General features: G+C 43.2%; 1 protein-coding gene across 3 annotated transcripts in view; it reads left to right on the forward strand.

Annotated features, from left to right (window-relative positions):
• Positions 1 to 11,112, forward strand: part of LOC121587488 (synphilin-1) — a 33,306-nt gene extending 22,194 nt beyond the window's left edge. For all 3 annotated transcript variants that reach the window (XM_041904464.2, XM_041904463.2, XM_041904462.2), the window contains 3 exons: positions 8,862 to 9,031; positions 9,406 to 9,495; positions 9,649 to 11,112. In XM_041904464.2, coding sequence (XP_041760398.1) covers positions 8,862 to 9,031; positions 9,406 to 9,495; positions 9,649 to 10,516 — 1,128 coding nt within the window. In that variant the 3' untranslated portion in view covers positions 10,517 to 11,112. The remainder of the gene's footprint in view (positions 1 to 8,861; positions 9,032 to 9,405; positions 9,496 to 9,648) is intronic.
• Positions 11,113 to 18,937: the final 7,825 nt, after the last annotated feature.

An 18,937-nucleotide genomic window follows, 5' to 3' on the forward strand; every position in this document is an offset into this window, starting at 1 on the left:
AGGGACTGATTTAGACCTGGTACACCAGGTGGGTGCCATTAATTATCAGGTAGAAACAAAAACCAGCAGGCTCCGGACCTCGTAGGGTAAGAGTTGAATACCCCTGCTCTAACTATAGGTTAGCACACGTTTGACCTTTCCAGCCTGAAAGTCGTTGTACACTTCATCATTTTAAACCCTTCATTCTGGGTTATACACTCTAATTAGTTTGGTGATACTATCATCATAATAAAGGTTATACTTCTATTAATGGGAGTGAATTTATCCGAAATACACAGCATGTTAAATAACACAATTTAGACAAACTAAGAAAAAGAACACGCTGCAGCCCATTTAGCAATTTGGGATCCCAACTTCCAAACAGGGATTCCAACCAAGTTGCAAGTGACTGATTTGGTTGTGGGGAATTATTCTTAGCAACAGTGGCAATGTATTCAGCGAGATCAGTCATATTAGAAGAGTGATCTGGGACAAAAGTACAACATTCATCGTCAATAATTGCACAAGTGCCCCTTGACCTGCCAAAAGATAGTTAAGAGCCTCTCTGTTTTGTAGGGCCAATTTACGCAATTCTTTTAGCGTTTCCAATTGTCTCTACGTCTCTAGAGATCTCCCGAATTTGGTCTAGGGCACATGCATATTGACTTTCACAGGGAAGAGGGAGAGAACACATTATAACAGTTTCACACCAACCTTGTTAAGAATGAGATTGGGGCAAGGTTAGCCCAAGCTACAATCTAGTGTCTCTCCTCACAATTTAGGGTCATAGCTCTGTCTATAGAAGCCTCGGCTTTCCAAATCATAATTATAACTATTGAGAAATTATCCAACCCAAATTTAGAATGACAGACCTTGGTGCTTCACGTTGGTTCTATCACTTTAATTTAAGACCTTCAATTTAGCACACTGGCAGAATGTACATTTACATTGACATACAGTATATTCATATTTTTCTAGTATTAACTTTTCTCATCACTTGTAATGACAGATTGGTATCTCAATGCATTCTTAGTCTAAATTATGGCATGAGAGAAAGGGTAGTTGATAGCTTCGACTGGATGCTGTGTACAGGTTGCTGGCTCGGACTCATGCCTCAAGGTAGAAGTGGTGAAGGACCATAGTGAACGCCATTTTCGCCATTACTTCAGCCGGTTAGGGGGGGTTGAGGTTCACACTGTTCTTGGTCAAATTATCCCTTCCAAGCATCTAGACACATCTGTGGTCACCTTCGCCATAACCTTGAGAGAAAGGACAGACCAGAACAACAGTTTAGTTTAGGGCATTCCTGATTCAGGAAATCCAGACAAATTATTTACTGTATGACAAATGATTACTACTACCAATATTCTTCATACAGATTTCTAAAAGAAATGTCAAAGATGATAACAGTTGAAACCATTTTTTCCCCCCAAATTGGCTTATACTCCCCTATCATCTTGGCGATCTCACCGCAGAGTTACAGGGTCAGGGAGTCAGAGGGCTAATCCTGAGGGAGAAATCCCGACCATCCAGCAGACCCAATCTGGTGAGATTTGTTATTGAAGCAAGACAAAAACAAAGAAAAGAAAATAACAACAGCAGTACACATATCACTTGATGTGGGGAAAACTTCTATCCATTTGGAGTAACTGTCAACCATTACCAACATATTTTTTCCTTTTACAGGCAGGCATGTGAAGAAAATCAATTTGCATATTTACAAAAGGGCACCAGGGGACTGGTATTTCCCCTTTTGCAAAGTTTAAAACAAAACAAACATAACTTTCTTCATATTGGAAGGCATTGTTTCCATTTTAGTATACCTTCAAAAAGTTACTCTATATTTTTATTACCTATCTCTGTTGAATATTCACTTTATGCTTCAATATTTATTAAATGTCTATTGTTTTAAAGTCTGCTATCCACCAGCATCTTCACAAGGTCCTTTGCTGTTCTTCTGGGATTGATTTGCACTTTTTGCACCAAAGTACGTTCATCTCTAGGAGACAGAACACATCTCCTTCCTGAGCGGTATGACTGCTGCGTGGTCCCATGGTGTTTATACACTGCTCGAAAAAATAAAGGGAACACTTAAACAACACAATGTAACTCCAAGTCAATCACACTTCTGTGAAATCAAACTGTCCACTTAGGAAGCAACACTGATTGACAATACATTTGGAATAGACAACAGGTGGAAATTTTTGGCAATTAGCAAGACACCCTCAATAAAGAAGTGGTTCTGCAGGTGGTGACCACAGACCACTTCTCAGTTCCTATGCTTCCTGGCTGATGTTTTGGTCACTTTTGAATGCTGGCGGTGCTTTCACTCTAGTGGTAGCATGAGACGGAGTCTACAACCCACACAAGTGGCTCAGGTAGTGCAGCTCATCCAGGATGGCACATCAATGCAAGCTGTGGCAAGAAAGGTTTGCTGTGTCTGTCAGCATAGTGTCCAGAGCATGGAGGCGCTACCAGGAGACAGGCCAGTACATCAGGAGACGTGGAGGAGGCCGTAGGAGGGCAACAACCCAGCAGCAGGACCGCTACCTCCGCCTTTGTGCAAGGAGGAGCAGGAGGAGCACTGCCAGAGCCCTGCAAAATGACCTCCAGCAGGCCACAAATGTGCATGTGTCTGCTCAAACGGTCAGAAACAGACTCCATGAGGGTGGTATGAGGGCCCGACGTCCACAGATGGGGGTTGTGCTTACAGCACAACACCGTGCAGGACGTTTGGCATTTGCCAGAGAACACCAAGATTGGCAAATTCGCCACTGGCGCCCTGTGCTCTTCACAGATGAAAGCAGGTTCACACTGAGCACATGTGACAGACGTGACAGAGTCTGGAGACGCCGTGGAGAACGTTCTGCTGCCTGCAACATCCTCCAGCATGACCAGTTTGGTGGTGGGTCAGTCATGGTGTGGGGTGGCATTTCTTTGGGGGGCCGCACAGCCCTCCATGTGCTCGCCAGAGGTAGCCTGACTGCCATTAGGTACCGAGATGAGATCCTCAGACCCCTTGTGAGACCATATGCTGGTGCGGTTGGCCCTGGGTTTCTCCTAATGCAAGACAATGCTAGACCTCATGTGGCTGGAGTGTGTCAGCAGTTCCTGCAAGAGGAAGGCATTGATGCTATGGACTGGCCCACCCGTTCCCCAGACCTGAATCCAATTGAGCACATCTGGGACATCATGTCTCGCTCCATCCACCAACGCCACGTTGCACCACAGACTGTCCAGGAGTTGGCGGATGCTTTAGTCCAGGTCTGGGAGGAGATCCCTCAGGAGACCATCCGCCACCTCATCAGGAGCATGCCCAGGCATTGTAGGGAGGTCATACAGGCACGTGGAGGCCACACACACTACTGAGCCTCATTTTGACTTGTTTTAAGGACATTACATCAAAGTTGGATCAGCTTGTAGTGTGGTTTTCCACTTAAATTTTGAGGGTGACTCCAAATCCAGACCTCCATGGGTTGATACATTTGATTTCCAATTTTTGTGTGATTTTGTTGTCAGCACATTCAACTATGTAAAGAAAAAAGTATTTAATAAGATTATTTCATTCATTCAGATCTAAGATGTGTTATTTAAGTGTTCCCTTTATTTTTTTGAGCAGTGTACTTGCGTGCTATTGTTTGTACAGATGAACGTGGTACCTTCAGGCGTTTGGAAATAGCTCCCAAGGATGAACCATACTTGTGGAGGTCTACATTTTCTTTCTGAGGTCTTGGCTGATTTCTTTTGATTTTCCCATGATGTCAAGCAAAGAGGCACTGAGTTTGAAGGTAGGCCTTGAAAGACATCTGCAGGTACACCTCCAATTGACTCAAATTATGTCAATTAGCCTATCAGAAGCTTCTAAACCCATGACATCATTTTCTGGAATTTTCCAAGCTGTTTAAAGGCACAGTCAACTTAGTGTATGTACACTTCTGACCCACTGGAATTGTGATACAGTGAAGTATAAGTGAAATAATCTGTATGTAAACAGTTGTTGGAAAAATTACTTGTGTCATGCACAAAGTAGATGTCCTAACCGACTTGCCAAAACTATAGTTTGTTAACAAGAAATTTGTGGAGTGGGTGAAAAACAAGTTTTAATGACTCCAACCTAAGTGTATGTAAACTTCCGACTTCAACTGTATATAGCTATAAAAAAATATATATGCAAGATATTTGAATAGATATCTTAATTTCCATCATTATCAATTAATATACGTAATAATGTCGGCAGTCCACGCGTAGGATTGTTACCTATAACCCGGATTGCCATTGTATTACATTACATTTTTGTCAAGCAATTATTATTTTAGCAAACAATTATTGTGGTTCATCCTTACCCCCTTGCAACAGATGTGGGATAAATACACACACACACACATACTCTAACACACTCCACCCCTTTCCTCCACAATCAACCATAAGATCAGATGCTCAACGGTTGTTACATCCCAGATTCCAACTCAAGAAAGGACCTGATTTACGAATGCATATACAGTTACAGCTGTTTGAGGAAGCATGCAAGATTGAGCAAAAATTGACAACAATGTGAGATTTGATTAATCTATGTCAAGTCCTAGGTGATGGAGATCAAATCCACCCTCTTCCCCTGAGACACAAACACTCTGGTCCCCCGTTGTAACCATTTTTCCCAAGCATCTCTGTGCAGTCAGACCTTTGATTATTTTGTGCCACCAGGGCCACAATAATATTCCCCCTCTCTGATTGTCCGAGTGTGAGCCCCCTCCCCATGGGTTACTGCAGCCAGTGTTGCCAGCAGTGCCACTACCTGGGTGGGGGTACCCCACCGGAATCCCTACCGGCTAGGTACAAGGTCGTCAAGGTTCTCATTAGCAGCTTTGAGAATTTCCTTGTATATTATGCTCTCCCATCAGGGGGCTTTGGCTTTGTAGGACCAACCCTGCCAGGCAGGCTCAGAATCTTGAGGGGGCGGTGCTGCTCAAGTAGGTCTCTGACCGCATTTATTTTTCTGTTTTGGCTGCATATAGGCAACTCACAGCAGGGCCATAAAACAGATGGGGACTTCTCTTTGGTGTATGGGTCGCTCAGGTGGGTGTCTAGGATATAGGGTTGGGGATCGTTCCATCATGATAGGACAATAAAAAAAATAGATTAGATGTATACTTTATTTTCAAATCTATATCCCTCATCTGCACACAATTGAAAGCTCTCTCACAACCCCTGCTCACAGACACACGTTGGTTCTGGGATATGCAACCATTTCCTTTCTCACTCACTTAACGCCACACTTTTTCAAACACAAAAACGCACACCACACCTTCCATCGCAATACATCCACACATACCCACATACTGTGCCTTCTATGTCTTCTGTTTGCTTTTTACACTACTTCCGTGCATCTGTGTGGCAAGTTGTATATTATTATTATTATTTCTATTGTTACTTCATCATATCTCTAGTAACCCATTATACTCAATATTATGTTACTTTATCTCTAGTAATCCATTATACATGTGTTACATCACATTCTTCCTGTACACCAGTGTTCTATTCATACAGGGCTTTAAATATTCACTAGTGTTCTATTTAACAGCATATTCGGGAATAATACTCTTCTTTCATAGCTCCACATACATAATAACGTTATACCATCAAACTCCACTGATGAGTCATGTTATCCTCAGAGACATGTTATCCTTGTTACTAATGAGACAAGTTATCATGTTATCTAATGAGACATGTTATCCTCGTCACTAACGAGACATGTTATCCTCTGAGACATGTTACGTATGAGATTTCTGAGACATGTTATCCTCTACCTGTAAATCCAACGGCGGTGGTGGACAGAACCCTAGATAACGTTACGTTCGAAAACCTCAGCTCACAGAACTGGTTGGGGCATTCATTCACTGTTTCACACGTGAGCTAGTCCCCTGACAGCTCTCATTCACTCAGTAATTTATAGCAAAATGTCAATCTTAATAGTAATAATTTAAATCCATTTATTATCCAAATATCAATCAGCCAAATTTCAATCAGCTTAATATGTCATATCTCACAATCACACAACCCTTAGTACTATTCCCAAACACACTCAGTAATCTCCCTCATTACCTCATGTGCGTCTTCAACGGTTCTCTTGCCGCTACTTGCTGTACATATAAATAACACCCCGTATACAAAAATACCTTGTTATTTTGTAGTGGCTGCAGACCACATAAACATTTCTTATACAGCGAGGGGAAAAAAGTATTTGATCCCCTGCTGATTTTGTATGTTTGCCCACTGACTAAGAAATGATCAGTCTATAATTTTAATGGTAGGTTTATTTGAACAGTGAGAAACAGAATAACAACAAAAAAATCCAGAAAAACACATGTCAAAAATGTTATAAATTTATTTGCATTTTAATGAGGGAAATAAGTATTTGACCCCCTCTCAATCAGAAAGATTTCTGGCTCCCAGGTGTCTTTTATACAGGTAACGAGATGAGATTAGGAGCACACTCTTAAAGGGAGTGCTATTAATCTCAGTTTGTTCCCTGTATAAAAAGACACCTGTCCACAGAAGCAATCAGATTCCAAACTCTCCACCATGGCCAAGACCAAAGAGCTCTCCAAGGATGTCAGGGACAAGATTGTAGACCTACACAAGGCTGGAATGGGCTACAAGACCATCGCCAAGCAGCTTGGTGAGAAGGTGACAACAGTTGGTGCGATTATTCGCAAATGGAAGAAACACAAAATAACTCCCTTGGCCTGGGGCTCCATACAAGATCTCACCTCGTGGAGTTGCAATGATCATGAGAATGGTGAGGAATCAGCCCAGAACTACACGGGAGGATCTTGTCAATGATCTCAAGGCAGCTGGGACCATAGTCACCAAGAAAACAATTGGTAACACACTACGCCGTGAAGGACTGAAATCCTGCAGCGCCCGCAAGGTCCCCCTGCTCAAGAAAGCACATATACAGGCCCGTCTGAAGTTTGCCAATGAACATCTGAATGATTCAGAGGAGAACTGGGTGAAAGTGTTGTGGTCAGGTGAGACCAAAATCGAGCTCTTTGGCATCACCTCAACTCGCCGTGTTTGGAGGAGGAAGAATGCTGCCTTGGATGCCTTCTTTGGCATCCAAGAACACCATCCCCACCATCAAACATGGAGGTGGAAACGTTATGCTTTGGGGGTGTTTTTCTGCTAAGGGGACAGGACAACTTCACTGCATCAAAGGGACGATGGACAGGGCCATGTACCGTCAAATCTTGGGTGAGAACCTCCTTCCCTCAGCCAGGGCATTGAAAAATGGGTCGTGGATGGGTATTCCAGCATGACAATGACCCAAAACACACGGCCAAGGCAACAAAGGAGTGGCTCAAGAAGTAGCACATTAAGGTCCTGGTGTGGCCTAGCCAGTCTCCAGACCTTAATCCCATAGAAAATATGTGGAGGGAGCTGAAGGTTCGAGTTGCCAAACGTCAGCCTCAAAACCTTAATGACTTGGAGAAGATCTGCAAAGAGGAGCGGGACAAAATCCCTCCTGAGATGTGTGCAAACCTGGTGGCCAACTACAAGAAACGTCTGACCTCTGTGATTGCCAACAAGGGTTTTGCCAACAAGTACTAAGTCATGTTTTGCAGAGGGGTCAAATACTTATTTCCCTCATTAAAATGCAAATAAATTTATAACATTTTTGACATGTGTTTTTCAGGATTTTTTTGTTGTTATTCTGTCTCTCACTGTTTAAATAAACCTACCTTTAAAATTATAGACGGATCATGTCTTTGTCAGTGGGCAAACGTACAAAATCAGCAGGGGATCAAATACTTTTTTCCCTCACTGTAAATGCTTACAGACAGCTGTCAGCAGAGCTTTCCATGATACCGTTACGTCCTCGCTCTAGTTTTCTCATAAAACTAATGAATAGCCTTCTCTCTATAAGACTATGGGTACCTTTTTTTATGCGTTACTAGCCTTGATTTTATTTTGTATCATGTATTTTTATTTAGATTCACTTAAATTGACTTACTGAAATCAGTTGCCGTCCCTCAATTGTTCGCAAATTATGTGTCTCCTCCTGGGCAGCTCACAGTAAGGGTCTGTTCTGGGCAGGTCTCATCGTATTTTGGTCAGACGGGAATTTCCCTCACGCTTCATAAAATGCGCCACCGGTTTTCCTCGCAGACCCCCACTGGAAAGCTCCACAGGCAGATCAATCATCCTGTTCGTTGATGCCAAGTTGTCATGGAAATTCTTACACAGGGACACTCAGTCAATCTTAAATGAATCATTGTTTATTGTCAGCGCGCTGGAGAGGTTCCAACAAACTTAATGCACCATAGTGAACGTCTGTCAGAAGCTCTAACGGGGCAGTCCTGTTAGTTCTCTTATGTACTGCAGACAAGTCATATTTGCATGATTTTAGCTTATTCATAATTAACGTTTGTTTCATTCATGTGACCGACAAATACTGGGTCATGCATGTGACAGACCAATACCTCACAGGGCTTCTTCTCTAAGCTGAGACCTTGAAACTGAGATTTCAAAAGAAGGGTCTGGGCGTTCTGCCAAATTGCAGATACTGATAGTGGGGGTTCGTTCAATCAGTCATTTGCATGAACACAGAAATTGGTAAATAGAAAAGCACCAACATAACATTTTCATCACACCTGCTTGACATTTTAAGCTAGACGTTTGTTGAGTGAAGTGAGTTTCAGCTAGAACGTTTGTTCACAGAACTTGAGTGAGGTCCTGTTTTCCCAAAATTCGAAATGACGTGTGTTATTGTTTTGACTGTTAAAACCATAGGACCACAACATATAGGTCTTTGTTTGGAGCGCTTACCACGTGATATGAAAACAATTGAACTGACAAAGCAGCATGTCCCTGGTCTTTCTCAGACCCTGGTGGAGTACGGCTCCAACGTTACCGTGCAGAACCAGGGCGGCGAGAGGCCTTCCCAGAGCGCAGAGCGGCAGGGCCACACTACTTGCACCCGCTACCTGGTGGTGGTGGAGACGTGCATGTCGCTGGCTTCCCAGGTGGTCAAGCTCACCAAGCAGCTCAACGAGTGAGTGGAAGGCTCCTATGTGATTACTTTTGATCTGTCCCAAAAGGCACCCTATTCCGTACATAGTGTGCTACTTTTGACCAGAGGCCTATGGGTCTTGGTCAAAGGTAATGCACTATATAAGGGAGTAGGGTGTTATTTCAGATCCACATTAGCCTAGTTTGTACACCAATGGATAAAAAGAAAGTAAGATTTCTTTAAAATAGTGTAATAGTGTCTTTCAGACAATGTAGCATTTTAGCATGCACATGGTGATAAACCTCTTCACATCAGAGCTCGATTTTCAGGAGCAACATTTGAATGAATCAATGTGTTGGAGATTCCATAGCTCATCAATTGACCTTGCCTTTATCTGTGTTATCATTATGTTTCAGAAAAGCTACAGAGAGGATAGCTCTACAGAATCAAGTTCAGCTACTCCTGGATCCCTCAAAAGCCGAGGGATTGCCTTCGCGATCGACAAGGTCTGATCTGCAACCACAAACTGTACTGTACACCATTTGAAAATAGCTAATCATTCACCGTCTACACATTGATGACAAGCATTTTCATGTAAATGTACATTATATCGACCCAGTGTACTAATACATACTTTTCCATGTCTTTTTGGTGATCAGCTCCCATGTCATGTCTGTGGAGGCGTGGCCTGAGATGACCCTGACAGCGGAGGGGAGCCCGGGGGACGGCCATTGGATCCTGAGGCAGATGAGCGTAGACTCCGACACAGTCTTGCGCCAGTTACTGGGCAAGGACATCTCAGACAAGGTGTGCACCAAGGAGAAGCTGTCTCTGGAGTTCCAGGAGGGCTCCAGAGAGGGGCCACCTAGTCTGAGTGAGGCCAACCCAGGGGCCAAGAGTCGGGAGCTGAAGTTGGCCAGACTCAAGCAGATCATGCAGCGCTCTCTCAGCGAATCCGACTCAGACACCTACCCCCCCGAGGAGGCCAAACATGGGGCGCGGCTAGAGAGACCCAGCCACCTGCCCATCACAGAGAGCGAGGAGCCCGTCGGCAGCCTGCAGCTGGTGATGAAGAAGCGCACCTCCAAGTCCATGGACGGATACAACCCCTCGCCCACGTCGGACAATAGTGGCCTGGAGGCTGCTGGAGATTTCCCCGACTACAACAACGGACAAAAGATCACGACGAGCCCCAAAAGTGCACTCAAATCGCCATCATCTCGAAGGAAGACCTCCCAGAACTTAAAACTGAGGGTGACCTTTGACGAGCAGGTGGTTCACAAGACTGGGCCACCAGAAAGTGAGCCGCCCAAAGGTGCCCACAGTAAAGAGGGGGCCGGATTTAGGACTACCACAGGCTCCGAGACAGTGAAGCGCCCGTTCGGGGCATTCCGCTCCATAATAGAATCGCTGAGTGGGAATCAGAACAGCAACAATAATAACGTCCAAACGTCTCCCACTGGTGTGTCCCAGGGCTCACCTGGCAGGAAAACAACTGGGACTAAAACCAGTCCAGATGGGCACTAACATAGCTGTGTGAAGATGTTTTGAGTTGGGGATGCATGCTATCATCACATTTGCGTAGTAGTATACAGTTCAGCAGAAGCGTTTTTTAAGGATTTACACACATGGGGAACAAAATGTGGCCTTTTATAAACACATTTCATGCAATTTTACATTATTTAGGCCTACATGACAGGAGACATTATCAGAATGTTTTTTAATACTACACAAATGACTGGCTACTCTGACACGGTCAAATAGATCAATATAAACAACCTGGTCTTGACCTCACCCAGGGCCAGTAAAAATACAACTAGGAGGAGATATCTATAGATAAACACTAGCAGTCAAAAGTTTGGACACACGTATTCATTCAAGGGTTTTTCTTTATTTTTTATCTTTATTTGAGCTAAAATATTAATGCAACAATTTCAACATTTTACTGATTTTAGAGTTATCAAAGGAAATCGGTCAATTGAAATCAATTCATTAGGCCCTAATCTATGGATTTCACATGACTGGCCAGGGGTGCAGCCAGGGGTGGGCTTGGGAGGGCATAGGCCCACCCACTTGGTAGACACTGGAGAGGCGGCTTATGGTAGAGAAATGAACATTCAATTATCTGGCAACAGCTCTGGTGGACATTCCTGCCATCAGCATGCCAATTGCATGCTATCTCAAAACTTGAGACATCTGTGGCATTGTGTTGTGACACAACTGCACATTTTAGAGTGGTCTTTTATTGTCCCCAGCACAAGGTGCACCTGTGTAATGATCATGCTGTTTAATCAGCTTCTTGATATGCCACACCTGTCAAGTGGATGGATTATCTTGGCAAAGGATAATGCTCACTAGCAGGGATGTAAACAAATTGGTGCACATAATTGGAGAGAAATAAGCTTTTTGTGCGTATCGAACATTTCTGGCATGTTTTTTTTTCAGCTCATAAAACATCGGACCAACAATTTACATGTTGCGTTTATTTTTGTTCTGTGTGTGCACACAAACACACACACAGAGTGCTTTCGGAAAGTTTTCAGACTGCTTCCCTATTTTGTTAGGTTACAACCTTTATTTTAAAATTGATTATATAAAATAATGTCCACATCAATCTACACACAATACCCCATAATGACAAAGCGAAAACAGGTTTTTAGAAAATGATTACAACAAAAATATATTTTATAAACTGATACCTTATTTACATAACTATTCAGACCCTTTGCTATGAGACTCGAAATTGAGCTCAGGTGCATCCTGTTTCCATTGATCATCCTTGTGATTTGGAAAGGCACACATCTGTCTATAGAAGGTCACACAGTTGACGGTGCATGTATGAACAAAAACCAGGAATTGTCTGTAGTGCTCCGAGACAGGATTGTGTCGAGGCACAGATCTGGGGAAGGGTACCAAAAATGTATGCAGCATTGAAGGTCCCCAAGAACACAGTGGCCTCCATAATTCTTAAATGGAAGAAGTTTGGAACCACCAAGACTCTTCCTAGAGCTGGCCCCTCGGCCAAACTGAGCAATCGGGGGAGAAGGGCCTTGGTCAGGGAGTTGACCAAGAACCCGATGGTCACTCTGACAGAGCTCCAGAGTTCCTCTGTGGAGATGGGAGAACCTTCCAGAAGGACAACCATCTCTGCATCACCACCAATCAGGCCTTTATTGTAGAGCGGCCAGACGGAAGCCACTCCTCAGTAAAAGGCACATGACAGCCTGCTTGGAGTTTGCCAAAAGGCACATAAAGGACTCTCAGACCATGAGAAACAAGATTCTCTGGTCTGATGAAACCAAGATTGAACTCTTTAGCCTGAATGCCAAGCGTCACGTCTGGAGGAAACCAGGCACCGCTCATCACCTGGCCAATACCATCACTACGGTGAAGCATGGTGGTGGCAGCATCATGCTGTGGGGATGTTTTTCAGCGGCACGGACTGGAAGACTAGTCAGGATAGAGGGAAAGATGAACGTAGCAAAGTACAGAGAGATCCTTGATGAAAACATGCTCCAGGACTATTTAATCAATTTTAGAACAAGGCTGTAACGAAACAAAATGTGGAAAAAATGAAGGGGTCTGAATGTTTTCCGAATGCACTGTACCAGGTATATTGCAATAGTATTGTTAAAGGAATACTACACTCAAACTATCTTTTAGTATTTTGTTCATTAATCCACTGTTAACACAAGCACTCAAAAATGGTTCTCAAGATAGAGCACTTTCAGTACAGAGCAAAAACTGTTAAGATGTGAAATCCATCATATGATGCAAACATATTAAAACCTAATGTATTATCTCTGTATGCTAAAAACATGAAGTGATTAGGAGTAATAATATTAATAACAACTTTGAAATACACCACCAGAGAGAAGAAATACATGAGAATGTTTTGTCGACAGCTATATCGGTCCGCTAATACAGGGCTATTAAAGGCTGTGTGTGTGTGTGTGTGTATATATGTGTATGTATATGTATATGTATATGTATATATGTATATGTATATATATATATATATATATATATATATATATATATATATATATATACATACATTCTTTATTCAGATTTTTCAGGGGGTGATGCAGCACCCTCAGCACCCCTATTTCCCATGGCTATGCCTACAGCAGAATTAATACATGCTAGAATTAATGTATGCCTAGCAATTAACAAATGTACATGGTTTAAAGGAGAACTGCAGCCTAGAAGCAACTTCTCTGGTTATAAACGGCCTATAGGGCATCGATATGAGCAGTGGCGGACTGGGAAAGAAATTAGGCTCTGGCATTTCAGCCAAAACCGCTACTGTTGTACCACACCTAACCCATTCATAGACGCTAACTACTTTTAGCACCTATTGATGATAGTATCTTCTGGCCAGGTAAGTTTTGTTAAGAGCCCAGACAGCTGTTCTGAATGTTGAAGCGCATCGCTTGCTGTACGGTTTTGGTAATATAAGGAACGTACACTACATGACCAAAAGTATGTGGACACCTGCTCCTCGAACATCTCATTCCAAAATCATGGCATAATATGGAGTTGGTCCCCCCTTTGCTGCTATAACAGCCTCCGCTCTTCTGGGAAGGCTTTCCACTTGATGTTGGAACATTGCTGCAGGTACTTGCTTCCATTCAGCCATGAGCATTAGTGAGGTCGGACACTGATGTTGGGCGATTAGGCCTGGCTCACAGTCGGCGTTCCAATTCATCCCAAAGGTGTTCGATGGGGTTGAGGTCAGGGCTCTGTGCAGGCCAGTCAATTTCACCCACACCGATCTCGACAAACCATTTCTGTATGGACCTCGCCTTGTGCACTGGGGCAGTGTCATGCTGAAACAAGAAAGGGCCTTCCCCAAACTGTTGCCACAAAGTTGGAAGCACAGAATCGTCTAGAATGTCATTGTATGCTGTAGCGTTAAGATTTATCTTCACTGGAACTAAGGGACCTAGCCCGAACCATGAAAAACAGCCTCAGACCATTATTCCTCCACCAAACTTTACAGTTGGCACTATGCATTTGGGTAGGTAGCGTTCTCCTGGCATGCGCCAAACCCATATTCGTCCGTCAGACTGCCAGATTGTGAAGCGTGATTCCTCACTCCAGAGAACGCGTTTCCACTTCTCCAGAGTCCAATGGTGGCGAGCTTTACACCACTCCAGCCGACGCTTGGCATTGCGCATGGTGCAGCACTCAACCAATCAGACCTTTTATGGTAGAGTGTCCAGACGGAAGCCACTCCTCAGTAAAAGGCACATGACAGCCCGCTTGGAGTTTGCCAAAAGTCACCTAAAGACTCTCAGACCATGATAAATAAGATTCTCTGGTCTGATGAAACCAAGATTGAACTCTTTAGCCTGAATGCCAAGCGTCACATCTGGAGGAAACGTGGCACCATCCCTACGGTGAAGCATGGTGGTGGCAGCATCATGCTGTGGGGATGTTTTTCAGCGGCAGGGCCTGGGAGACTAGTCAGGATCGAGGGAAAGATGAACACCGCAAAGTACAGAGAGATCCTTGATGAAAACCTGCTCCAGAGCGCTCAGGACCTCAGCCTGGGGCGAAGGTTCACCTTTCAACAGGACAACGACCCTAATTACACAGCCAAGACAACGCAGGAGTGGCTTCGGGACAAGTCTCTGAATGTCTTTGAGTGGCCCAGCCAGAGCCTGGACTTGAACCCGTTCGAACATCTCTTGCGAGACTTGAAAATAGCTGTGCAGCGACGCTCCCCATCCAACCTGACAGAGCTTGAGAGGATATGCAGAGAAGAATAGGAGAAACTCCCCAAATACAGGTGTGCCAAGCTTGTAGTGTCATACCCAAGAAGACTCTAGGCTGTTATCACTGCCAAAGGTGCTTCAACAAAGTACTGAGTAAAGGGTCTGAATACTTATGTGATATTTCAGTTTTTTATTTTTATTACATTTGCAAAAATCAAAATTTGTTTTTGCTTTGTTATTATGGGGTATTGTGTGTAGATTGATGAGGAAAAATATATATTTAATCAATATTAGAATAAGGCTGTAACGTAACAAAATGTGGAAACGGTCAAGGGGTCTGAATACTTTCCGAATGCACTGTATGCAGCCAAAACATCAAGGAACTCTGTATACATCTGTCAGTGTGTGTGTCTCTCTGTTTCCAACTTCGACTGCATTGTCCCCTGTTCCTTTGGCTGCTATTGAACGGTCTGTGCACCTAGACGTTCTCGGTCTTCATCATCCATATGACTCTGCTCAATTAGCAGCCTCACCTTTGCAACCTTGCTCACTTTCACTTATTTTGCTCACTTTCACTTCTTTAGTTCAGCTGGCACTCGCACCAGCAGAACTTTTACAAACAGTCCCGATCTGTTAATTTGGTAGCCCAGAGTTTGCTGCACTGGCCTCTACAACTTTTTTTGTTCTCCACACCACCTTTTCATTTTTTACAGATCATTTCGGCAATTTCACTAAGAAGGGGCTGGCTAACTGATGTCACGTTTGACTTTGAACTGAACCGGGACGGCCCATCTTGGTAGGGGGGTTGTTCCCCACTGCATCGGCCCAATAGAGAAAGCCGATAGATTATGTCAACAGAAACAAAGGTATAGCCTAGGCCAGCGATTCTCAACTGGTTTTGAATGGGTCACAGGGGAGTGAGTGGGAGTCGGTGCAAAAAGTATCTTGAGAAGCAGGTGTGAAGAGTCAGTGAAAATAGTATCTACGGTGCAGATTATTATCTGTGGTCTATTGCACAATCAGATGTTCTGGATAGGGTGGATGTGGACGGCTCCTCTGGTTTTTGTTCAGACAGCACTTTTTCTCCCCATAAGTGTGATTGGCCCATCTTCTCCGGTCTGCTGACACAATCCGGTCCTCAAACTCAGTGGAGCGCCAGGGTGGGGAGGTTTTAAAAATGCTTCCGGGTCCTCTGGGTCTGTCTCCATATCAGACATCATGTCTTCAGTTGCCCCCGCAAATCGCTGCTTCTCTTCAGCAGACAGAGCCTGTGAAATTACAGAAGACCAGTTATTCTGCACAATAAACAAACTGTCTTGAACACTGGAATCTCAAAGCTAAAAAAGCACTCACTAAAGTCTCAACTTTTCAAAACTCATTACTGTATTTAAAATGTATGGATTGGTTTACATTTATAAACTAACCTGTCTCTGGTGACGCCGCCTTTTTTTTTTTTTTTTTATGTCCCGTTCCTTTGCTCTGTCTGGGGTGTCCAATGACTTAAGCCTCTCTCTTTTTCAGTCCAATCCGATTTGCAGCTGCATCTGAGGAGTCACTGTGGTGTATTAGCAATGGTTATATGCATCAAAATGGTAAGATGTAGAACTATGTTACAGTCAGTCCATGTCTTTATGAGACTACTCACCTTCAAAATCTCCCATGCTCCACTCTCCATCTGTGTACCTTAATTTACATTTACGTCATTTAGCAGACGCTCTTATCCAGAGCGACTTACAGGAGCAATGAAGGTTAAGTGCCTTGCTCAAGGGCACATCGACAGATTTTTCACCTAGTCGGCTCTGGGATTAGAACCAGCGACCTTTCGGTTACTGGCACAACGCTCTTAACCACTAAGCTACCTTAACCACAGTACACGGGTGTTGTGCGGACTGTTCTTCCTGAGACAAAGAAAAAACATGAAATTACGTTTATGCATGATAGTCACACCCCTATTTCATGTAACATATTTGACAATGTTAAGATAACCATCAACAACCTACTCTGATTGCTTGGTTGGACTTTTTCCCCCAAAAATATTATTTTGTCAAATTCAAAGTCATAAACAAATACAAATTTGTCCTCCACTTTTTCTTGTGGCTTATATTTGTCCTCCCTGCCAGCATTAATGTGTAGATCCCTTACTGCTCGCTATTAAAACAGAAAAGACCATTAGCAAATTAACAGGATTCAAATATTCAGCGTTAGCTACCACGAATTTGCAAGTTGCAAAAGTAAACATTGAACTTACGGATAGCTCATTCCGTCTTGCTCGATGAACGCCCGTCGCACGTTCCGGTGCAGTCGCTGGAGAAGTGCTCTGCTGTAGCTGCTGCTGCTGTTCTTGTTGGAATAGTTTAGCTACTTGTGTCATCAGTCTTTTGTTCATATCAGCCACCATATTGTAGTCCGGCATCTGATTCAGCCTGGCCATGAGTTGCTGGAAATCCATGCCATCGTTTGGTGATGCATCGTTCCCTCGCAGGAAAAGACTCCTGGTGGGCCCGCAGGTCCCACAAACTAATTGTATCAAGAAAAAAAAAGAAAAAATGTCAATAGCCACTTGCCTCTTTTGCTGTATTTTACTAGGCTTGGTTAGCTAGTTAACATTAGCTAGCTAGTTACCAAGCTATCCATTTTTCCACCAATGTTTGGTCGCTAACATGATGACCAAATCGTGTGCACCATCGTGCGCATGTTGAGTTTGGCTATCCCCACCAGACTCGATCTGGACACGCAGGTTGAAATATAAAAACAAACTCTGAACCAACTATATTAATTTGGGGCAGGTCGAAACACATATGAAACATTCATGGACATTTAGCTTGCTGTTGCTAGCTAATTTGTCCTGGGATATATTTTACCTGAAATATACGAGGTCGTTTTTTTTGCTGAATCTCTGTAGAATATCGACCCATTTTGAGTCACAAAAATCGTGTGTTCACTACTCCGACAATTAATCCACAAATTAAACGGGAAACCTAGTTAGTTTCTAGTAATCTCTCCTAGTTCAGTCTTCTGTGGATTTTATATGGCGGTTGGCAACCAACTTTAAGGTGCATTACTGCAACCGACTGGAGTGTGGACCTCGTTCATCTTTCAATCACCCACATGGGTATATGCTCTTAAAAACCAATGAGGAGATGGGAGAGGCAGGATTTGCAGCACTTTAAGCGTCTAAAATAGAACCAAGTTCTGTTTTTGCACCTGGCTACGCAGATGCTCGTTGACGTGCACAAGAAGTTTGGATGAAATAATTGAAAAACATGTATGTGTACATTTATTTTGCCATGCTTGCGCAAGCAATGCAGCCGGTATGGTAAGCATGTAACATTAGCCAACTATGCTTTGGTAGCTAGATAACTAACTTTGCTTGCCAGCTAACATTAGCTTGTTTTAGTCAAAACAGCAACGTGCAATTTGTTACGCCTAACACTAAAATCCATGTAACATGATCATGTTAAGCAGGGGTTGGAACCAAAAATTATTTTCCAATCGTTTCGTTCTGAACAAAACCATATTTGTTTTACTTCCGTTCCACTGTTCCGACCAGCTCTGACGAAGGCCTTGAAGCCAATACGTAAAGCTTATTAAAGAGCAGTGATACTATCAAGAGCAGTGTGCGGGTTTATTTTATTGTTATTTTTCATCTTATTCAACTGTTCCGACCAGCAAAATAAAGTTCTGAACCGGTTTGAACCCCAAAAAAGTAAGTTTATATCGTTCCTTTCTGTTCCTTTTTAAACCTCTGAAATCAAAATGTTTTTTACATTTAGCTCGACATTAAATTACTTCAATGGATAGAGCAGCTTGCTATGGAGCGGGCAAGCTATGCATTGGACAGATTAGTGTAGTGTAGAGTGCGAGTGCGAGATGCAAATGACATTTCGCAGGTGAGGAGAGTGCTGGGCATCATGTTGTTATGACATGCATTATCTGAATTAGGCCCACAGAATTATACCTACAGTGAGGGAAAAAAGTATTTGATCCCCTGCTGATTTTGTAAGTTTGCCCACTGACAAAGACAGGATCAGTCTATAATTTTAAGGGTAGGTTTATTTGAACAATGAGAGACAGAATAACAACAAAAAAATCCAGAAAAACCCATGTCAAAAATGTTATAAATTGATTTGCATTTTAATGAGGGAAATAAGTATTTGACCCCTCTGCAAAACATGACTTAGTACTTGTTGGCAAAACCCTTGTTGGCAATCACAGAGGTCAGACG

The sequence above is a fragment of the Coregonus clupeaformis genome, chromosome 18, assembly GCF_020615455.1.
Source record: "Coregonus clupeaformis isolate EN_2021a chromosome 18, ASM2061545v1, whole genome shotgun sequence".
NCBI classification, from domain to species: Eukaryota; Metazoa; Chordata; class Actinopteri; order Salmoniformes; family Salmonidae; genus Coregonus; species Coregonus clupeaformis.